Source organism: Festucalex cinctus, chromosome 2, assembly GCF_051991245.1.
Source record: "Festucalex cinctus isolate MCC-2025b chromosome 2, RoL_Fcin_1.0, whole genome shotgun sequence".
In the NCBI taxonomy this organism is placed as follows: domain Eukaryota; kingdom Metazoa; phylum Chordata; class Actinopteri; order Syngnathiformes; family Syngnathidae; genus Festucalex; species Festucalex cinctus.
In genome coordinates, this window is record NC_135412.1 from 15,125,583 (window position 1) to 15,145,475 (window position 19,893).

Below are 19,893 nucleotides of genomic sequence, written 5' to 3' on the forward strand. Positions count from 1 at the left end.
TGGAACTCAACAGTTTTATTCTTGTCACAAATATGTCATCGTTTCAATAAACCAAATCGGCAACGCAGCGACACAATTGAATCTTCACAACAATGTAAACAAGTTTTGATCAACATTTTTTAGGTGTATTGCATACAGTGACCCATTTTAAAATACAATGTGGACAAAAAATATCAAATAACGACCTCACAGACTAAATTGTAAACATTTAACAGAATAAGCCATGATTTTATTGTAGGTAAACGTGAGAGAAGACAGGGCAATATCTTATTGGGGCGACAACATACAGGCAATTATTCTGCATGCATAGCAGACACGAATTTGGCAGCATGTCTGTCAGTTTTGGTTCTGGGTTCAAATATTAGTTCTGGCCTTCCTCTGTGGCGTTTGCATGTTCTCCCTATGCTTGTGTGGTTTTTCTCCGGGTACTCCTGCTTTAATGACAGTTTCGGTGAAGATTAAATTAACCACAGGTGTGAACATCGATATAGTGTGGCTGGCCATCAAGGCAGGGTGAAACCCACCTCTTGCTCTAAAGTCAACTGGGATAGGCTCTTTACCATGTGCTGATCCGAAAAACACATTTCATAGTAAATTTAAATTGCTACCATGATAACAGGGGCTACATTTTTCTTTTTCATAAAACTCTTACAATTTTGTCTACGAGTCTGCGGTGGGCCGTATCCAGCTGGTGGGGACCCACTGTGGTTCATCTTGCGCTTTCCTAACTGCGGTCAGCAACTGGTTGCAGGACTCCTGCAAGTCGTTGTTGACGATCACGTAATCAAAGAACTGTGAGTAGTGGGACTCAATCTTCCGGGCAGCCTCCTCCATCTCCTGGAAGTCTTCGTCCTATTGGATGGAAGTCACATCATATCACAATATTGCAGCTCTGTCCTGTTAACATCTTGTACACGTCACCATACACGATCACATGCGCTCACTTTGAAGGGGCGGTTGACGTAGTAGTCGGTGGTTATGTGTGAGTCCTTCCTCGTCTCTCTTAGTTGCTCCAGCGGCGGAGGCTTCACATATACGATAAAAGCCTGTAGGTCATGTGTTCTAACAGCCTGAATAGCCTAAATATGGTAAAGGCACATCCATACTGTATTGAGTTGAGAAAAGTATTCACGGTTTTGTATTGTATGTAAGTATGGCTATCGACTCACATTTGGTTCAATATCAATAACGCAGATCTTCCCACTGTTTAAAACTTCCCTCACAGCTTCTCTGCTGGTGCCATAAAAATTTCCTTTATACTCACCATACTCCAAGAATCTGCAGGGCATTTTGAGGACAAAAACAAGAACAGACAGTTAGGACTTCCTCTTCCAATCCGCGTAACCGGAAAAGGAAACTACTAAAGCTTTTTAGCACATTTTAAGGTTCCTATCAACACAGTATCATAACCAATTATTAGAGTTATTAGTGGAGTTGAACTCATTTTCTCCCAATAACGTGTAAATACTTTTTTGTTTTTTGTTTTTTGTTTTTTTATGTGTCCCAAAGACGTATTTATACGAGTTTTTTTTGTTTTTGTTTTTTTTATGCTAGAGCATACAGAAGGCTTTGATGCAGCCTCTCAACAGCAAAGAATGGTTGCAGAAATGGTAGTTATTACACAAGCGGCCAGCAGAGCAAAGGCCATGTTGAAAAAAAGCTCAATTACTCACAATTCTAAATATGTTGGTGAAAACTGATGAAAATTAGCTCTCTTCTAATGCTAATTGCTGCAAAACGGAAACAGATAAAAACATACTTTTTTTTCCTGATGAAAGAAGAGACTTTAATCTTTCTTTTGAAAGGTTCCATGCTTTTATAGCAATAGAACACAATATTCTGTGGTCCTTGCAAAATCAGTCAAAATTGAGTGAAACAGCCGGGAGCGAACGGGATTGCGTCTGTCAAAATGGCTGGGAGTGAATGAATTAAATAAGATGCAGTCGCACCTGCTTTTGTGCACCATGTTGTTAAAGACCTCTCGGCAGGTGAAGTGATATTCTCTGCCAGGTTCCTCATATCCTTTGGGTGCTCTTGTTGTGTCTGGCACAGGGAAATGCAAAGTATTGACATTTCGGTTGTAGTGTACAAATTAGATTTTTTTTTTTTCCAGGGCTTTAACTGTATCTTATAATAAAATGTGGTTATGGTAGTCACATACAAGGTACCGCTCCTTGGAATGTGTTCGGATTCATCTCAATCAAGCGCCTGCGAAGTTCATTCACACCCACACCCGATGGGCCTGTAACAGAAGACTGTCACATCTTCCAACACTTCACCCAAAACATTTGATAAGTCACGTACCTAATAGAGCAATAAGCCGGTGCACATCATTGGAACTGCGTTGGTAGCGCACCACCTCCTCATAGGCACAGATGAGGGCACTGTAGCAGTTATTGGAACATTTGGTGGGGCAGGACATTTGGGCGACGCTGTGAAAGCGTCTGCGACATAGACGCAAGCTGTGCCTGAAGCCAGCTGAGGATTAAAAAAAAATCTTACAGTTGAAAATTGTTCTATATCTAATGATGGATTATGTAATATTAAAATGCAGATGAAAACTTGATGACACACCGAGGTAGACTCCGGCAACGTTGCTGCTGAAATCATCCTCTTCTTTGTAGACAGGAAATTCAAAGGGGAAGCAAAATGAAATATAGAATGAGTACAGAAATTTACGATTTATACAAGAATAGTGCAGGTCACATTATATGTTTAGCATGTCCCAATTAAGAACCCTGCTGAGAATCAAAATGTAAAAAACTTCAACATAAAGTGTATAAATGCTCAGAGGGAAGGTTGAAAAGTACTGAAAAAAAAAAAGAATCCTCCAATTTCATTCATGTATTTTATCAGGCATCCCATGAATTTAATCACACGAGATCAACTGATCCTTTTAGATGTGAATTCATGTCACACTTGTGGTCCTCTTAAATTTAATCTCACCGACTCTGAGCTCGTCTGATGTTCCGCATCAGAAAGCATGCGAAAACAACCGAGAGGTAAAAGATTATTATCCCGAGGAAAAGGATGTGACACGTTACATACATCAGAACAGATTAATTAAACAAAGACTTACCTACCAGATTCAAAAGCCTCCTCATCTGCCAAGGAGAGAAAAGAAACACACAGTTGAGTTATTCACCACTGAGTTTGACCGCACATGCACTGTGTGAACATTCACCTGCTTCAACACATTTGTCATCAATGGCCATTAGGTCCTCCTCTGTGGGGAGAAAATGGAAATAAAGACAGCATGCATGAAATGACAAATGTGAAATGTTACATTTTTAGTGGTAACTGAGCAGTACCTTCCTCCACTGTGCTCACTTCAGCAAAGCAAGGGAGTGAAGAGAAAATTACATACGTTTAGTATGCAGTCACATGAGGCCTCATTTCTTACATTTAATCATTCTTCTTGCACATAGTGTTGACAACAGGTATAAAAATGATGGAGACCGCCGAAGATGCGAGTAAACATTACTGAGTTACAAAAAGAAATCTATCATTCCAGTCATTTTGAGGATGTTTTGTTTGCCTTAACTCATCCCGGGTGTGTGTGGCACTTGTTTGTACTTAACTGCCCATCCTGCATGATATCAGGTTTAAAACTTGGACAGGGGAGCGGCTCGCACCAATTCACAAAGTATGCTGAAAAGACTCAGATGCAAGGAATGCAGAGTTGAAAAGATTATTTTTCATAGGTGATATGGCATGACTCCTTCTTGTGATTGGCTCTAGGTCAACACTTATAGGGGCACAGAAAAGAATCACTTTTCATCTTCACTTGTTTTATTCAGAGGTTTTCGTATTTTTTTTCTCAATGAAAGGACATGTATAATTGTGGGAATGCTGAAACATCCCCACGTTATTGTGATTTTAATTCTCCACACTTTTTTGCCGCGTAACAACTCCCACATAATACTTCCAGTTTACAATGTTCAAATTTCAATTAGCTTAAAAAAAAGTCACACCTCCCGGTGTACATATCGTCTGATTCCACATTACTTACAGTATTTTCACAATTTCACTTGTCATATCAACTTTTCCCACATTCAATTTCAATGGAACAGACATTGAACTTTTTCTAAGTATCACTTTACATGACCACATCCATACATATAATTTATCATTAGCAGGTGTCTTACACTGCTCGGTTGCAAAGTTGGTAAAGTGCATTGTCCAGTAGCCAGGAGGTCATAATTTCATAATTTATGTCTCAATTTACTTCATAAGCATTCCACATGCATTCAAATCTTAGCATTTAGCTATTAGCATTAAGCTTTCTCCAGATATTGCACTTAGTCTAGTTTATATAAGTACTTTGCACTTAATTTGGCCAAAGAATATTCATCAAAAATAGTTCAGCCTGATACAAGTAAGTGACCAAAGAACAATGACAAAACCTAAGCTAAAGCATAACTAAATGAAAACAGGTGAACTCACGTATGTGCATACAGGTGTGCAGCTGATAAGGCAACAAGTCCCTCTGCTTCCTGTAACATCACGCACATCTACATCTTAGTACTGGTGATTCTACTACTATTCTACCACGTGAGACGGCAGAAGGCCGAACTGACCGTTTGAGCAGGTCGTTGGAGGGGATAAGGCCTGCGCAAGCCGCGTTGCCAGGCAGTTTCTTGGCCTGCCACCACAGAGCGTCTGTCTGGTCTACGATCTCCAGAACGTCGCCTTTCCTGAAGCTCACGCCAGCGTCTGTGCAGGGGATGGCGGGATCTTGATAAGGGTTGTAGTCCACCATAGCGCGCACGTACAGCTGATGTGTAAACAAGACGGTTTGGAAAAGTTAGGAAGTGGGAAGAGAGCAGGGTTATCAGAATTTTGGATTTGTCATTGTTGCTTTGATTTCAATTTGACCTTTTCTTTGTTTATTTTTAACTACTTTTTAGAGCAAGTTTTTTTTTAGTTTATTTTTTCAAGAAATGTTAGTTTTTATTAGATAATTTATTTATTTTTTTAAATATATGGAGTGTTTGTTGAGTACAAGTTCAAAAAAGGTCCAAGTATTATGCAATAAAATGAACTATAGTTTTTAAATGACTGTTTTGATCCTCCTACTTCTGCATTGACGTATTGCAGAGCCGAAATAAGTAGTACATTTAAAATGAAGCCTGGAAGCTTGTGTATTATATTAGCTGACAGAGATGAAAATGCAATGTAATTAGGCTTATAAATAGTTTTAGTTGGCTTTATGCTTACTTGTGGAATTTAAGATGTAATTTCAGTTAGTTTTAACTTTTTTTTAAAAGCATTTTTATTGTTATTTTATTGATTCCCCCCCCTCCCTTTTAATTGTAGTTTTATTTTGTTAATTTCCTTAAAGGCCCATGACAGCATTCAGTTTTTGCACATTTGTGACCCCTCTGGCGAAACACGGAATTGACACCAGTGACTTTTTTTTTTTTTTTTTTAAACTTGATTCAATACTTTTCACTTACAAACAATAATCAAGTACTTTGAACCAGTACCATTCAATCATGAATATCAAACAAAACAATGCACACGGCCAGGATCATGAGCACGTCATGTTCAGTGTAAAAGTTAAAGTTTCCGGCCCGACCGCTCCAACATTATTTCACTTTACAAGAAAATAGGGGGAACAGTGAATGTACCACAGTAGTGCGTTCTGTCCATTATACAATTCTTAAAACTTGTGCGGGTGAAAAATATGGTTATTCTAACACTCCAATTTGAGTCTTAAGTTTCCTCATGCCCCTTTAACTCTGATAACCCTGGAAGAGAGGACAACTCACCATAGTATGGTTGTGAATGGGCCTGTCGGTTATGGGAACCACTTTGAACATGATGGTTCCCTGAGCTCTGGCCTGCTGGTTGGAAGAAAAAACTAATTAAAAAAAATATCAGTGGGTTAGCTGGAAAGGATTATTCTAAATTCTTTCAAAATCTGAACAAATCAAGAGTTGATTGGAACAGACTGTTCAACCCGTACTTTTACAACAGTGACATGCTACTCAAAACGAGAGCTGATAACACACCTGCATAGAATTGATGTCTCTTAAATCCAACAACCTACCACAACTTGAATGACTTGCTCTGGCTCCAAACCGTCCACGGGAAATCCATTCACCTCTATGATCCGGTCCCCCGCGTGAAGCAAACCTGCTCACACAAATAAATAATTATTAATACTTTCACTGGGGCTTCAGTGCATGACCTATATTACCAACGCCAACCTGAAGCCTACCCTACCCAAGGCAGAGACAATTTTGACTCAGGGCCAAAAATATCCTCATAATTGTCTGTATTAAATTATGACCTACAGGTATTTTTAAAAATGTCTAATATCATAAATGAGTGATCCTTGGTCAACATTCAAAGAACAGGTGAAGTTCAAAGGTATGTTTTTGCGGATGCAGATTTTGCTTTCCATTTGAACACTGTTGCCACTGTCCCGTAAATAACGCACATTTATGGTACAGTAGTTTAACAGTTTCAAATTTCCACCATTGCCCAACAAAGACGAGCTGGCAAATAGTTAATTGGTCAAATTTGACCTGGATCAGCTTTAGTGTACACAATCTATGTACCAAATCATGTCAAATTTGACTTGAAGTAGAAGTCAACCAAAAATGTTCTGTACAATAATATGTTCGATGCACTCCCACTAGTCTAAACACGGTATTCAGATTACTAATAAGTTTGTGGAATATGAATTGTGCTGAAAATCTCCCCATCTTTATCCATCTCAGGGGCAGCCATTTTGCCTTGTACTTCCATTTGCTTTCAAATGAAAATGACATCAAAGGCAGTGTGTTGTCATTTTTAGACCATATTATTGTCCAGGGCATTTTTGACTTGACTTCCCCTTTAATTCAATCACTCTCAGCTATTTTCACTGAAGCAACCCCCTTCACTCCCGGTTGTTTTACTGGATTTTGACTGATTTTGCAAGGCCCACAAAATATTGTGTTCTATTGCTGGACATGGAACCTACCAAAAGAAAGATTAGAGCCTTTTTCATCAGGGGGAAAAAAAAAAAAATCGGTTTCCGTTTTGCAGCAATTAGCATTTAAAATATAGTCAAGTTTCATCATTATATTTTCAAATGTTAAAACAGTGGGTAGAAGAGCTTGTTGTGACATAGCCCTGATTGATTTCTTATACTCTGCCACCTGCTGGCCATTTTTGTAATAACTACCATTGCTTCAAGCCCTCTCCCATCAGTTCAGAGGCTGCATCAAAACCTTCTGTATGCTCTCGCATAAAAAAAACAACAAAAAACATAAATATGTCTTTGGGAGTATGGTAATATTTAAAATAGAACGTATTTATACGTTTTGGGGAGCAAATGAGAACTCACCACTGCGATCAGCCAAGCCTCCGTGAATCACCCTAGCCACAAAAATCTCCCCAGTGATTTCGTTTCTCTTTATTGTTGCTCCCTAAGACAGAAAGAAGGAAGCACGTAAGATGTGAAGTGCCATTGAGGTGCAACGGTGCAGCCAATGGATTCAGTTAAATGAAGAATGCAGACTGGCTGAAGTGAAATGGAAGAAAACAAACTGTCAAATAAAACAGAGAGTGGGCGTGTACGTCAAAATGTAGGAACACGATGGCGATGGAGAATTAAATGACCAAGAAAATATTCAACTAACTCCAAGCAGCTTGAAAAGTTCCAAAAGGTGGAATTTTTTTTGTTTGTTTTTTTGCTCCATCTCTCACATCTTCTTCCCTTTCTTTCGCTGGTTGGAGCGAGTGTCTCTCACAGAAAAGGATGCCTCTTTGGCTTCTCCCAAGGTGCCGTTAGTAAGAGGATGTGATGAAGGAGGATTTTTGGGCTTGTTACGGGGTGATCCACGGCAGGATCCTGGCAGACAGCTGCTAGTAGCCCGGGAGGTGGAGGCAACATCTGGGCAACTGCTGAGGGAGATGGAGGTGGAGGAAAGCGATGGACGCTGCACTTTGGGAATCCTGTGCTGCTCAGTGACAGCACATTTGGCGAGCGGCGGGGGGGTCCGCACCGTCCTGCTGGTATTGAGAACCGTCTGAAGTCGCTCGACCACCTGGCTGAGCAGCGTCAAAGCCTGGGAGTTGTCGTGGACCGTTTCGGACATGCGCTCCGTCGCAGTTGCCATCTTCTCCCCGAGTCGCCGGATGTCCTTGGTGCTGCTTTCCATAGAGCTGGCGGCCAGCTGCACCGTGCTCCGCAGCTCCTCCAGACTCTCCTGCTTGGCCAGCTCCACAGGGGGAGCCTGAGGGATCTTCAGCAGCCGGTGGGGGCACACGGGGCTGGGTGGCTCCGTGCGAATCCGCAGACTCTGGTTTCTCAGCCTTGGAGGCAGATTTGGTTGTAGGTAGCGGTCCACGTTGGCGTAATGGGGTACAGAGAGGCAGGGCGGATACAGGGCCCGGCGCCGGGGTGCGTTCGGGGGATGGATGAGCTCCGGGGACGTTTGATCCTCATTTCTGCCATCTAACTCTTCAATGTAGTCGTCTCCAAAAAGAATAAAAAACAGAAGGACCACTTTATAATCACTGACTGGTGATGGCCAACGTAATGGATGACAGAGGAACAGTTGGGTCAAAAATAACCCAAATTGGGTCATAAAGGGACAGAGCCAACTTTTTGGGGTTATTCAATTAACCCAAACAGTTGGGTCAAAGAAATAACCCACAAAAAAAAAACAAAAAAAAGAGAGTTGCTTTTTGTGATATTAACACATTCACTGCCAGCCCAGCAAAAGCATCATTTGACGTCTTTTTCCGTCAATGGCAGGGAATGAGTTAATTTAACTTAACCCTACCTTTTGGGTTAAATAACTCAAAAGGCTGGTTTGAATCCTTTTTAACGCAATCCAATTGGGTTATTCAATTAACCCAAAAAGATGTGTGAAATGAATAACCCACAAACAAGCTTTAAAAAAATTGGGTCACCTTATGTATTATTAATTTAATTTGACCCAACTTTTTGGGTTCAATAACTCAAAAGGTTGGGTCAGCTCATTTTTGACCCAATTCAATTGGGTTATTTTATCAACACAAAAAGTTGGGTCAAATTAAGAACCCACAAAGCAACCCCAACAAACTAGGTTAATTTGTGGATTACAAATTTTGCCCATTTTTTATTACATTAAAAAACAATTTATAACAACCAATCTTCGGGTTGCTGTGTGTTTTTTTTTCTTTTTTTTTTCTGTTATTCATTTGATCAACTTTTTGGGTATATTAACTCAAAAGGTTGGGTCTGCTCATTTTTGACCCAATTGAATTGGGTTATCTAATCAACCCAAAAAGTTGGGTCAAATTAAGAACCCACAAAGCAACCAACCCCAACAAACTAGGTTGATTTGTGGGTTAATAATGTAAACATTTTTTTATTAAATTGAAAAACAATTTATTATCAATCTTTGGGTTGTTTTTTCGGTTATTCATTTGATCCAACTTTTTGAGTTAAATAACTCAAAAAGTGAGCAAGTTTGTTTTTCTTGTTTGTATTTTCTTGTTTGAGTTAAATAACTCAAAAAGTTGGGTCGGTCCATTCTTGACCCAATTTGGGTTATTTTGGACCCAACTGTTTTGAGAGTGAATGGTTGAGGATGGACGATGGTCTGATCATTTCTTACCAATCAGGACTGAGCTGTAGACTGACGGGTTAGAGTAGTGCACATTCTGCTGCCAGAGGAGGTTGGTGTAACACACTCGGCACTGACGCGTTGCTTTGCAATTGCGGCTCATGGTCACGTAGCAAGGTGGGCAGCGCGGTCTGACCGTTTGGTGACACGCAGCCTCTGCTGATGGGTAGCTGCCTCTGCGCACGGTACACATTGCTGAATCCTTCTCATCCGGGACATGCCTGGTCCCCAACACCCCCTCCTGGGAAAGCCTCTGGCACGTTAGGTGCCTCAGAGTGTCCCAGTGACTGAAGACCCCCGCTCTTGGGTTTTTTGCCACAGGAGGGGACATGGCAGGTAGTTGTGAACAAGTTCTTAGATGGTTGCAAAGCTGTGGATAAATAACATCAAACAAACTAGGTCGCATGTCACAGGGACTCAAGCAGAAAGACCATTGTAAAGTGATCACATCAAAAGATGACCCAGTTGTGATCTCAAGTAGGGTCTCACTCAGGGTTCGGCAACTTTTCCTGTCAAAAAAAGAGCCATTTTAGACCCAATAAATAACAACAACAACAAAAATGTGAACATTGTGATGACCAAAACAGTGCGTTAATGTTAGTCTAATGTACTGTGGGCCCCAAGAGCTAATTAGAGCTGCACCACAACACAAAACTATGCAGCATCCAATTTTCTATTACCTTTTTGTAATTTTTCATACTTCTCTTTTCATAGATTTTTAGACTTTTCTAGCTTTCTGTCAAAATTCGGACATTTTCAGCGATTTCATAGACATGGTAATTTTCTGCCTCTCTTTTTTGGACATTTTTTTCTTGCCATTTTTGTTACCAATTTTCTGACATTTTTTGTCGACATTTTATGATAATTTTCAGGATTTCTTCTTTTGTTTTAGGACATTTATAGTTTTACTATTTGGAGATTTTCTTCACTGCCTTATTAAAAAAAAAAAAAAAAAAAAAAAAAAAAGGTTTTTTTTTTTTTTTTTTTGGCAATACCAAAGACATGTTGTGGTATTTATTTTTCTATTTTTCTTCTTTTGTTTTTGGACATTATATGGCTACTTTTCCAAAATTTTCTTTTCTGCCTTTTTCATTCAGTTCTCGACAGTTATGGCAATTTCATGGATTTTTTATTGTCACTTTTTGAACATTTTTAGGGAATTTTTAAAAACTTTTCATCTACCTTTCGGCTCTTTTCTTCTGACAACTTGAAAATTTTAATTCTGACATTTTTTAAATATTTAATTAATAATTTTATTTAATCAATTCATTTAAAGAATATTTTATCTAAAAAATAAAAATGTAAAAAAAAAAAAAAAAAGTTCATTTCTACAATTTTTTTTTTTTTTTTTTTTTTAGCTCTACAGGGACCTACTGCAGAGGATCAGCTCAGATCTCAGCTAATTGAAATCTAAAAACACACCCTCCACATCCTGGTCACCACCTCTTCCAGCTCCTTCCCTCAGGTAGGCGCTGTCATTGTACTGGAAATACCGCACTGCTGGTCACTTTCTTTGCTTGATGACTGCGTTGTCTGCACAGCTGTCACTGGTTAGTACTACAGCACAAATGGTACCTACCCTTACATGACGTAAAGATGCTCTATACTTGTGTGTTATGACTTTTTCATAGTTACTTGTTACTACAATACTAGTGTAGCTCAATCTACCAGATAAATTTTGTGTGTGTTTGACATACTTGGGCAATGAAAGATGATTTTGATTCTGATTTACAGGAAAAAACGTTTTCTCTTAGCAGCTCACCAGCGGCTGCTTGTTCTTGACCAGGCACACGGTTCTGGTGGCCTCCTCTTCATCCGGAACGTCATCTGACATTGGCGGCAACACGGGCTCGTAGTTTTTCTGGGCCACGGTGTCATGCGCAGAAAGCAGAGCCTGCATGGATAATACAAAATGTGTGCCAAAAAAAAAAAAAAGTAAATGCAGGAGCAGCAGTGAGTTGGTGTACCTGTAAGTGAGGCTGTCGCAGAAGTCGGTCGAGTTCTTTAGCTTCCTCGGAGCAGCCTGGCAATGTTTTGATGTCAATAAGCATCTGCACATAAAGGACAAAGTCAGCTTGGAACAAACATCCAGCAACAGAAGAACATCTAAAGAAAACTGGAGTGAAACCTGGAATGACAAGCCAGAGGCGTAGTCCAGAACTGGTTCCGGGGACTCTCGCAGGTATTTTTGGAGACACTCATACACCTGTTAAAAAGTGTGACATTGTTATTCCATAGTGCATCAGAACTTTCTCCTTCCTAGGGTAGAAGATGTGGTGTTGCTGCTGAAGGAACACTCTGCTGATTGAGACTTGTTGAACAACTACAGTTTCATTTTCAGCCAGAAAGTATCAGATCGAGCCCTGCAGAGCTTGAGCGGTCCGATCAATTCGGAACTCTACTCATAAGAACGACATACTACTCCAAATTTGGCCTTTTCTGAAATGGTCAGAATGAATGTTGTTCATGACTTTACAAAATGGTAGAGGGGTTACTTTTGGTAATCTAATCAGGAACAGAACTGGAAAAAAAACAAGAAAGAAAAAACAAGTAGCAATGTGTTTAATTCTTCCTTTTATATTTAATTATGTGATTATAGTTTTTTTTTAAGTATAATACAATATTATAAAGCCTTTTTCTCAAGTTAATGGACAGCATTTGAAGCAGCTATCTCAACAACGAGGCAACATTGAATGTGTGCTTATGGGCAGGGGTACGCGCGTGAGCGTGAACCTTGAGCAGTGACTGCAACCAGGAGGCGTTGAGCAGACTGTCGAGAATCTCTGCTCCATCGATGTCCTGATTCAGTGTACGCCTCACCTCCTCTACCACATCCGTCAGGATCTGCCGAAGTCCTGCAAGATGTTCCCATATATGCAACAGTTTGACGTAGACGGCTACAGTGTTTTGTTCGTGAAGAACATAAAAAAAACATGACACTATTCTCCCTACTCACCCTGCTCTCCCAGTTCATAATAGGGGCTCAATACCTGAGCCTCCACCGCCTGCCTCATGGTAACTGGAACTTCAATTTTGAACCTGAACAGCTGAAGATCTGAGAATTTTGAAGAACATTTTTCCAACAAAATGAGGGAAACTTGAATTGCAACTCAAAACGCCACCCGCACATTCTTACAAAATACAAACGGCAGGTGGATTCAGAAACATTTGGGGGCTTTCTGCGACAGCTGACCCCTTTTTTCTAATGGTAATCCATTCTTGAGCTGGTTGTTGGTGTGAAAAGGTCAAGGGTTAATGGCACACTTCACACTGGTTGTAACATCACTACAGTACTACTAAACGAAGGCAGGCAGACTTCAATCTGCTTGCAAGCACTAGTGGATTTGATTCATTATGGGTTTTTAATTTTGTATCTTTATGCAAACAAGCTAAATGTTTCATCCTGTCAGATGCTAAACTGCTTTTAAAAACGAGTTAAATACAATTTGTCAAGTGAGACGGTAGGCCTCCTTGAAAAATTAATCCAAGTGAAAGTAATCACACAAAGTATATCATACCTTCACGTCCAAAAGGAAGTCCCAGGATTCTATTTTATGGATGCTGCACTCATCAATCCATCGCATCAATTGCACATCAATATTTGTTGGTAAACCATTCCCAAGATCTTGACCACTGATGAGAACACAGTACTGTCATCAAGCTACAAAGAGTGAGAGAGCTGTAATCTCCCCCGATCCCACTTAATCCCGGGCAAGTGAGCCTTTTGCCTCTGGCCGACAGAAGCCGGTTCCTCTCTCACCGGCTGGCTCGTTGCCACGGCGCTGACAAATCTTCTTAACTCTTTCGGACTTGGTAGCATGCAGGCAGAGCTGTGGGGATGATTCAGGTGTCACAAACAGTAGATTTACTCATCGATAAGCCAATCGACAGATTTGTTTCTTCTGCCAGACTTGTTTTCTTCAAGTGAAGCTAATTTTTAAACCCGGCAAATATTGAACACAAGATCTGTTTCATGTAGTGCCCATATGACTTAAATGTAACAACAAAAATGCCTCAACAAAACACTGACAGATTTTTATTGTCACATATTTCCATGAGGATATTAAAAGTACATTTCATAAACAAGTTTGTTGTTAAAAAGCCATTGTTTAGCAGCAACCAGGCCTTAAATTCATATTAACTAGAGCGTTGGTAAAACGTTTCCTTCATGTCTCACCGTTATCAAATAAAATAAAATAAAATAAAAATAAATAAATTTGAGTGAACTCAAAATTTCAAGGCAACAAATTTCGATAATTTAATTCAACAAAAATATTTGCCGTTATGCAGTATCGTAAGTTTATTGAACAAATCATCCCTTGGATTTTCTCCAAATTAAAGATTGGATTGTTTGCAGCAAACAACTTGTTTTGCTGTGCTAACAATGTTGCCATAAATGTCAATAATTCATATTTTAAAGTTGTTCCAACATAAACTACTAAGCCCCCCCAATAATGTTTGTTTGTTTTTTTACAGTGTAGTGTTACATCATTACATACAGTAGATGTCTACACACCTCTGTTCAAATGCCAGACCAAAACAATTCTCTTCAAAAATGTATCTACCAATAATGTGACCTACAACCTGTACTCAAATGAATTTTATTGGACCAGCGTGTGACCTCACTGAGCTTTTTTTGTTACTTGCACTAGAATAAAGTGTAATTGCACATCCACTACAGTAGGTGGTAGTGGCGCTCGCATTGTCACAGAGTGTGCTGAGAGCATTAACGCCTTTGCAGAGGTGTACTAAATTTTATACACAAATGACACTATTTATAGTCGCTGCAGTGCTTAGAGTTTAGGGGTGGACGAAGCATTTTCTTCCTGGGGGGGGTGGAGCACTAGGTTAAAATAAGAAGCACTTTAAATGTTAGCAGGTGTGTGCTGATTCCTCATTTAACACGTGCTAGAATGTGATTGGTTCATTCTGAACACAGCCACATATCTATTCATAAGAGGGTGTGCACAGTTGTGCAACCACATTTCAGTTATTTTTACTTACTTATATATAGCATCAGAGCAGGGGTGTGTAGACTTTTTATATCCACTGTACAAAGTTTATCAGTCAAATTGAGAATTTAGGCAAAATTGCTGTTTTTAGTGTTATCACAGGATGTTCTCAGCAGGGGCCGAATTCACTTCCACGGTTAAATCACCAGAGAACACAAAATAATCCCTCCCAAACCCTTTTAGGACAAAGCCGCGATGAAACAAAATGACAAAACAATCTGTGTAGGGAATGCTTAAAAAAACAACAACAAAAAAAACACAGAACATTTGTGAGAACTGGTGCCTTGCAGTAAATGAGGCTTCAACACCACTTGCATGCATCAAGTTTTGATTCAGTTGCCTAACTTCCTGTAACTTTTTAAGTTCACTTCACGATGCTTTGGGTACCACATTTAAGTACCAAGAGTACTACTTGGTAGAAATAAGGATTGAATTGTTTTACAGGTTGCAAATGTCCCACAGCCAACCTGTAAGGATTAATAATTAATCACATCTTCTGACACAAAGAGGAATTACTTTCGTGTTGCACACTCAATTGTCCTCCCAGGTAATTCAAGACATCATGGACTCACGTGCGGGCAATTTGAAGAAGTGCATACTGTATATGCCGGTTACAACACAGCCGCTCACGAGCACAAAGGGAGAAGGTGGTCTCCTATAAATGTCAGCAGCAGATGGAGCGCTTAGCGACCTCAGCTGAGCCCCCGTGACAGGCTGATGGCGGGGGTGGGGGGAGGAGCTACGGCGCACGCATCAGTGAAAGAAGAAGATGCGGCATTAAGTGATCCTCTCATGCTGGATCTGGTAGTAGCAGGCCTGCGGGAGGATACGGAAACATCCCATTGGATTGGAAGGATTAGCAACACACAGTCAATCAGTTAGCATAGAGTGGTCGTATCTTGAATTATGATTGCTCCAATTTAGGAGTTTTTCAATGTACGCGTCAGTGCAATTTAAAAAAAACAACCTTTTTTTAAAGACAGCAAAAATTTGACTTATGGGTCAGCACAAGATGGTTGAAGCAAACTTAACATGTGGCTGCCATCACTTGTGAAAGTGAAGGTATAGATAACTTTTTCATTTCAATGGGCAATGTTGATTTGCAATAAAAGCACATTGAAGTAAGAGTCACGGTCACTGAATGAATCAAACTTGTCAGTCAAGGTACTGCAGTATTAAGGAAGGGGCATCATGTGGTTACCTTCAGAGTGGTGAACATGATTCCGTGCTCGCCATGCTGGACGCAAGGGTCCATCAAGTCTTCGATCAGGTTGACCTCTGACCCAAGGTTCCTTATTCTAGTAGGTTAGACAAAAGTATTCAGATGTTTTTGTCCTACAATTAAGCACTTTTATAGATTTCTGTAATGACTCAAAAAAAGTTGATGTTCACCGAGCACGCAGCACCACATAGAGGAAAACAGGAAATAGGTCATCCATGGACCACAGGAAGTCCTGCTTCAGCAGTGACTGCACTTCTTTAGTGATCTCCTCGAAGGTCAGCTGGATCACATTCAGCTTGTCTGATGGGGTGAACGTTGTGCTGAAAACGTAGGAAAGTTCACAAAAGGTAAATTAAAAAAAAAAAAAAAAAAACGCACACACAAAAAAAACCCAAAACAAAACTGTAATACAGAAGGAACCTTGGTTGACAAAGGCTTTGCATTCATATGGCGGCAACGTAACCCAATTTGTATGTATATCAGAATGTTCTTCACAAGCATATGCTAATGCACTAGCAAAGTCATAACTACGGCAAATATTTGTATGCTTAACGCTTCTACACCTTAACTATAAGTAGCCATCTGCTACTTCTTGGTGGGCTTAAGTTAAACTTTTGCAATAATAAATGCATTGGCATTATATAAGCATATTTGTCCACTCATATGTTGATTATTTGTCCATTCTATGTTAATAACAATATTAAAATCTGGAAAAACATTTTTATTGTGCATTTGGAACAGATACCAAAATGTGAGCTTAATCAGAAGTTAACTATGGAAATCATGCTATTAACTCATTTGCTCCAAAAAAACGGATACATATGTTTAAAATTTTAAATATTACCATGCTCCCAAAGACAGTTTCTTAAAATGATTTTTTTTAATGCTAGCGCATATACAGAAGGCTTTGATGCAGCCTCTGAACTGAATAAAATGCTTGAAATAATAATAATTACAAAAACGGGCCAGCAGGTGGCAGCAGAGTATAAGAGATCAACAATTGTGAATAATGAAACTTGGCTATATTCTAATGCTAATTGCTGCAAAACAGAAACAGATAGGAATATATATTTTTTTTTCTGATGAAAGAAGAGACTTTATTGTTTCTTTTGGTAGGTTTCATGTTTTTTATAGCAACAGAACACAATATTCTGGGCCCTTACAAAATCAGTCAAAATCCAGTAAAACAAATGCGAGCAAAGAGGATTGATTCAGTGAAAATGGGAGTGAATGAGCTAATGATGATTAAAGTCAAAATTGATTGAGAGCTGTGACAGTTATATTTTACAACACATTGCTATTTTGCTTGATCAAAACCATTTAATAAAATAATATATATTTATTGGTTAATTGGTGGCATTTACAACAGGAACAAATTATTTGGTATATGCATCAATTGAGTTACAAGTTTATTTACGGAATGACTTCAATTTGTAAGTCAAGGTATCACTGTAGCAGTGATTGCTGAAGAAAACATACCTGATTTGCTGCAGAGTTTCAACTGCGGAAGCAAAGCAAGTATCCTTGGTGCTGGACAGAACCTGGATGAGACACATGCCCACACAAACCCAGTTAAGTTTTTGGGAGTTGTACGCTAAGAATCAAAAACAACCCAACTTACCTGCAGGTTTTCTGCTGGTGCTGGTAAGGAGACAGAAACAGGCCAAAACTTCCTGAAAGAAAATGAGGAAAAATTTAAAAGTGCAAATAACCGACTCTTGCAGCGCTCGTCTTATATTGCGAGACATACTGCTGGACACCCAGAAAGGCAAGCAGGGCCAGGTCGGGCTGCTTGTTAAGGCGGAGGACACATTCCCAGTAGACATCGTCCTCTCGCTCCTTGTCGAGAGCGTAGAGGGTGAAGAGTGGCGGGTAGAGGCGGGGCAGCAGGACAGGAAGCAGCAGAGCCAAGCTGCTCACCACGTGGCTGAGAAGCGAGTGCTCCATCTTCAGGTTCAAATTCTGCTTGGAAGCTTCCTGTTCACTCAAGCTTTCAAGTTTGGAGTCTGACTCCTTCTGTAGGTCGGTTGGCTGTCGAATTATACCGCCATCTTCTGGCAAGTCTGGGAAAAGAAACCTGCACAGAGTTCACACACAAACCCAGGAAGAATAAATAAAACAACACAAAGTAACGTTCAAAAAACTAATTCTAGTTCTGCTCTGGTGGTGAAAGTCTTGTTGGAAGACAAAAGAGTTTTTCAAAGAGGTAAAAAAAAATACAAGTTACATGACTTGATTTCAGGTTACCTTACAATTTGAAAGATGCGGTTAAGATAAGATTTCAGCTCGCTGACAGCTTGCGGCAGGAGCCGGCGGTTGGCCCCGACGCCAACATATGTCATCCTGTAAACCGCCACCAAGGCTTCCACAAGTCTGCCTAATGGGTGCAGTGGGGTGTCACATGCCTGAGAACATGACAAAAAAAATAATAATTATGCCAGCTTGATTGGCTATCAGCAGTTAAACTTAGTAGAGTGGAACCCCTACGGTCAATAACAATCATATTCCCTCACACCAATTCCTCAAATCAATTCCAGTAGAGCTGTGCAATTAATTGAAATTCAATTACAATTTCAATTATTACACTCCACAATTACAAAATCAGCACAGTCGTAAAAAAAAAAATAATAATAATAAAAATAATAGATTCATATTATTTTTTGAGTTGTTTAAATTTATATAGTTGCACCTTTTTAAGTTTTAAAATAATTTAATACATTGTTAATTATAGTATTTCAAATAATTTTATTTGTCTTAATATTTTTGTTTTTCTACGTTTAAACATGTTTGTGTTTTGTACCAAAAAGTAAATGATTGTCCTATACTGCACAGTGCACATGCTGCACTCCAATTTCAGTTTTTACCAACACAAATAAATAAATATATCATTATAAATACATATTATAAATTATGTTTGGTCCAAAAGGAACTTCCATAATTATAGTGTTTCTATTTTTTTTTAATTGGTCTTAATATTTTTAAATGTGCAAACATGTTCTTGTTTTGTACCAAAAAATATATATCCATTTGAATAATTGTGATTTCAATTATTGCTAAAATAATCGTGATTATTATTTTCTCCATAAATCGAGCAGCCCTAAATTCCAGTGTCAAATTGTCGGCATCCTACAACCAGAAACTTTTTTTCTTAGATTAGATTTACATGTTTATCACCTTCACAATGCTGCTCCTGTATTTGTTTCATACTTTGTTAGTAATTTCTAAATTGTTACTGTGTATGACCATTGCTTTCAATTTCTTCTGCAGGATGTCTATCTATGTATAGTGTCTGTCTGTCTATTGTAGTTGTCTATGGTGATGCTGAATTTGGCTCCGTGTATTATGAATCTTGTTCTGTTATTACTCTGTACGCAGGTTGGTCATTTTGTTACAGAAAAGCTGGAAAAAAAACAGCACACCGCAAGCAGAGTTAATGTAAATGATGTATAGATTTTTATAGGAATTGATTGTAGAATTGTATGACCTCAGTGGTGTGTGTAAGACATTAGGGGTTCCACAGTAGGAAGCTGCATGGTCAAAGGGGCTATACCTTGATGAGGTAAAGATGGATAGCGTGATATCGCTCCATAGTAATTGGACCTACATGTTGAGGGATCACCTCTAAACTCTCCAAAGTCCTGCTATGACTTCGAGACAGAAGTTCTGGACTGAGAGATGCACACACATTTTGTGAATTAAGATGTGACAGAGGAAAAGAATATGACATTTGTGTTTTAACTACACTAAGCACCCACGCACCTGTCCAGAATGTGTCGTCGGTTGGTGGTGAGGGCCACTGCAATATTGTCCCATGCCTTGCAGTTGTCTCCTTGGCCAGGCGCTTCGCAGCCAAGTTGGCGCCAACACTCGTCAAACACCGCCTGCCACTTTTCCTCGGCGCTCACGCATAGACGGCCGAGCTTCCTGACACATTTAAAACACACAAACGCACCTCAGTGAAAGATGGTGCCACCCCAATGAAAAATTTCTGGCAAAGCCTCTGACACAACTAATAATCCATTTATTTATTTACAAGACACAATTG

The 19,893-nt window shown here is 39.5% G+C and overlaps 2 protein-coding genes across 20 annotated transcripts in view; both read right to left on the minus strand.

The window, feature by feature from the left end:
* Nucleotides 1-13,282, minus strand: mpp4b (MAGUK p55 scaffold protein 4b). Of its 12 annotated transcripts, none has more exons than XM_077513137.1 (22): nucleotides 13,133-13,282; nucleotides 12,571-12,669; nucleotides 12,348-12,469; nucleotides 11,743-11,820; nucleotides 11,582-11,665; nucleotides 11,377-11,475; nucleotides 7,343-7,424; nucleotides 6,056-6,141; nucleotides 5,775-5,849; nucleotides 4,581-4,777; nucleotides 4,447-4,496; nucleotides 3,312-3,329; nucleotides 3,185-3,226; nucleotides 3,084-3,104; nucleotides 2,947-2,961; nucleotides 2,575-2,616; nucleotides 2,305-2,478; nucleotides 2,162-2,242; nucleotides 1,950-2,043; nucleotides 1,170-1,278; nucleotides 945-1,079; nucleotides 1-852 (listed from the first exon to the last, which is right to left on the minus strand). In XM_077513137.1, the coding sequence occupies exons 2-22, from the start codon at nucleotides 12,626-12,628 to the stop codon at nucleotides 661-663; spliced, it is 1,854 nt and encodes a 617-aa protein (XP_077369263.1). In that variant the 5' UTR covers nucleotides 12,629-12,669; nucleotides 13,133-13,282; the 3' UTR covers nucleotides 1-660. The 12 variants fall into 12 exon arrangements, 8 of the variants coding, with proteins under 8 accessions (XP_077369263.1, XP_077369260.1, XP_077369259.1 ...); XM_077513134.1 differs by having other exon boundaries at nucleotides 5,775-5,846; nucleotides 11,377-11,508; XM_077513133.1 differs by having other exon boundaries at nucleotides 2,575-2,613; nucleotides 11,377-11,508.
* Nucleotides 13,134-19,893, minus strand: part of als2b (alsin Rho guanine nucleotide exchange factor ALS2 b) — a 23,979-nt gene continuing 17,219 nt past the window's right edge. For 7 of the 8 annotated variants that reach the window (XM_077513131.1, XM_077513130.1, XM_077513129.1 and 4 more), the window contains 9 exons: nucleotides 19,608-19,772; nucleotides 19,399-19,516; nucleotides 18,096-18,253; nucleotides 17,599-17,925; nucleotides 17,470-17,521; nucleotides 17,328-17,389; nucleotides 16,019-16,168; nucleotides 15,828-15,924; nucleotides 13,636-15,442 (listed from right to left, as the gene is read on the minus strand). In XM_077513131.1, coding sequence (XP_077369257.1) covers nucleotides 15,404-15,442; nucleotides 15,828-15,924; nucleotides 16,019-16,168; nucleotides 17,328-17,389; nucleotides 17,470-17,521; nucleotides 17,599-17,925; nucleotides 18,096-18,253; nucleotides 19,399-19,516; nucleotides 19,608-19,772 — 1,168 coding nt within the window. In that variant the 3' untranslated portion in view covers nucleotides 13,636-15,403. Of the gene's footprint in view, nucleotides 13,248-13,374; nucleotides 13,445-13,635; nucleotides 15,443-15,827; nucleotides 15,925-16,018; nucleotides 16,169-17,327; nucleotides 17,390-17,469; nucleotides 17,522-17,598; nucleotides 17,926-18,095; nucleotides 18,254-19,398; nucleotides 19,517-19,607; nucleotides 19,773-19,893 lie in introns of those variants that run through there. The other variant, XR_013282345.1, reaches the window with a different exon arrangement.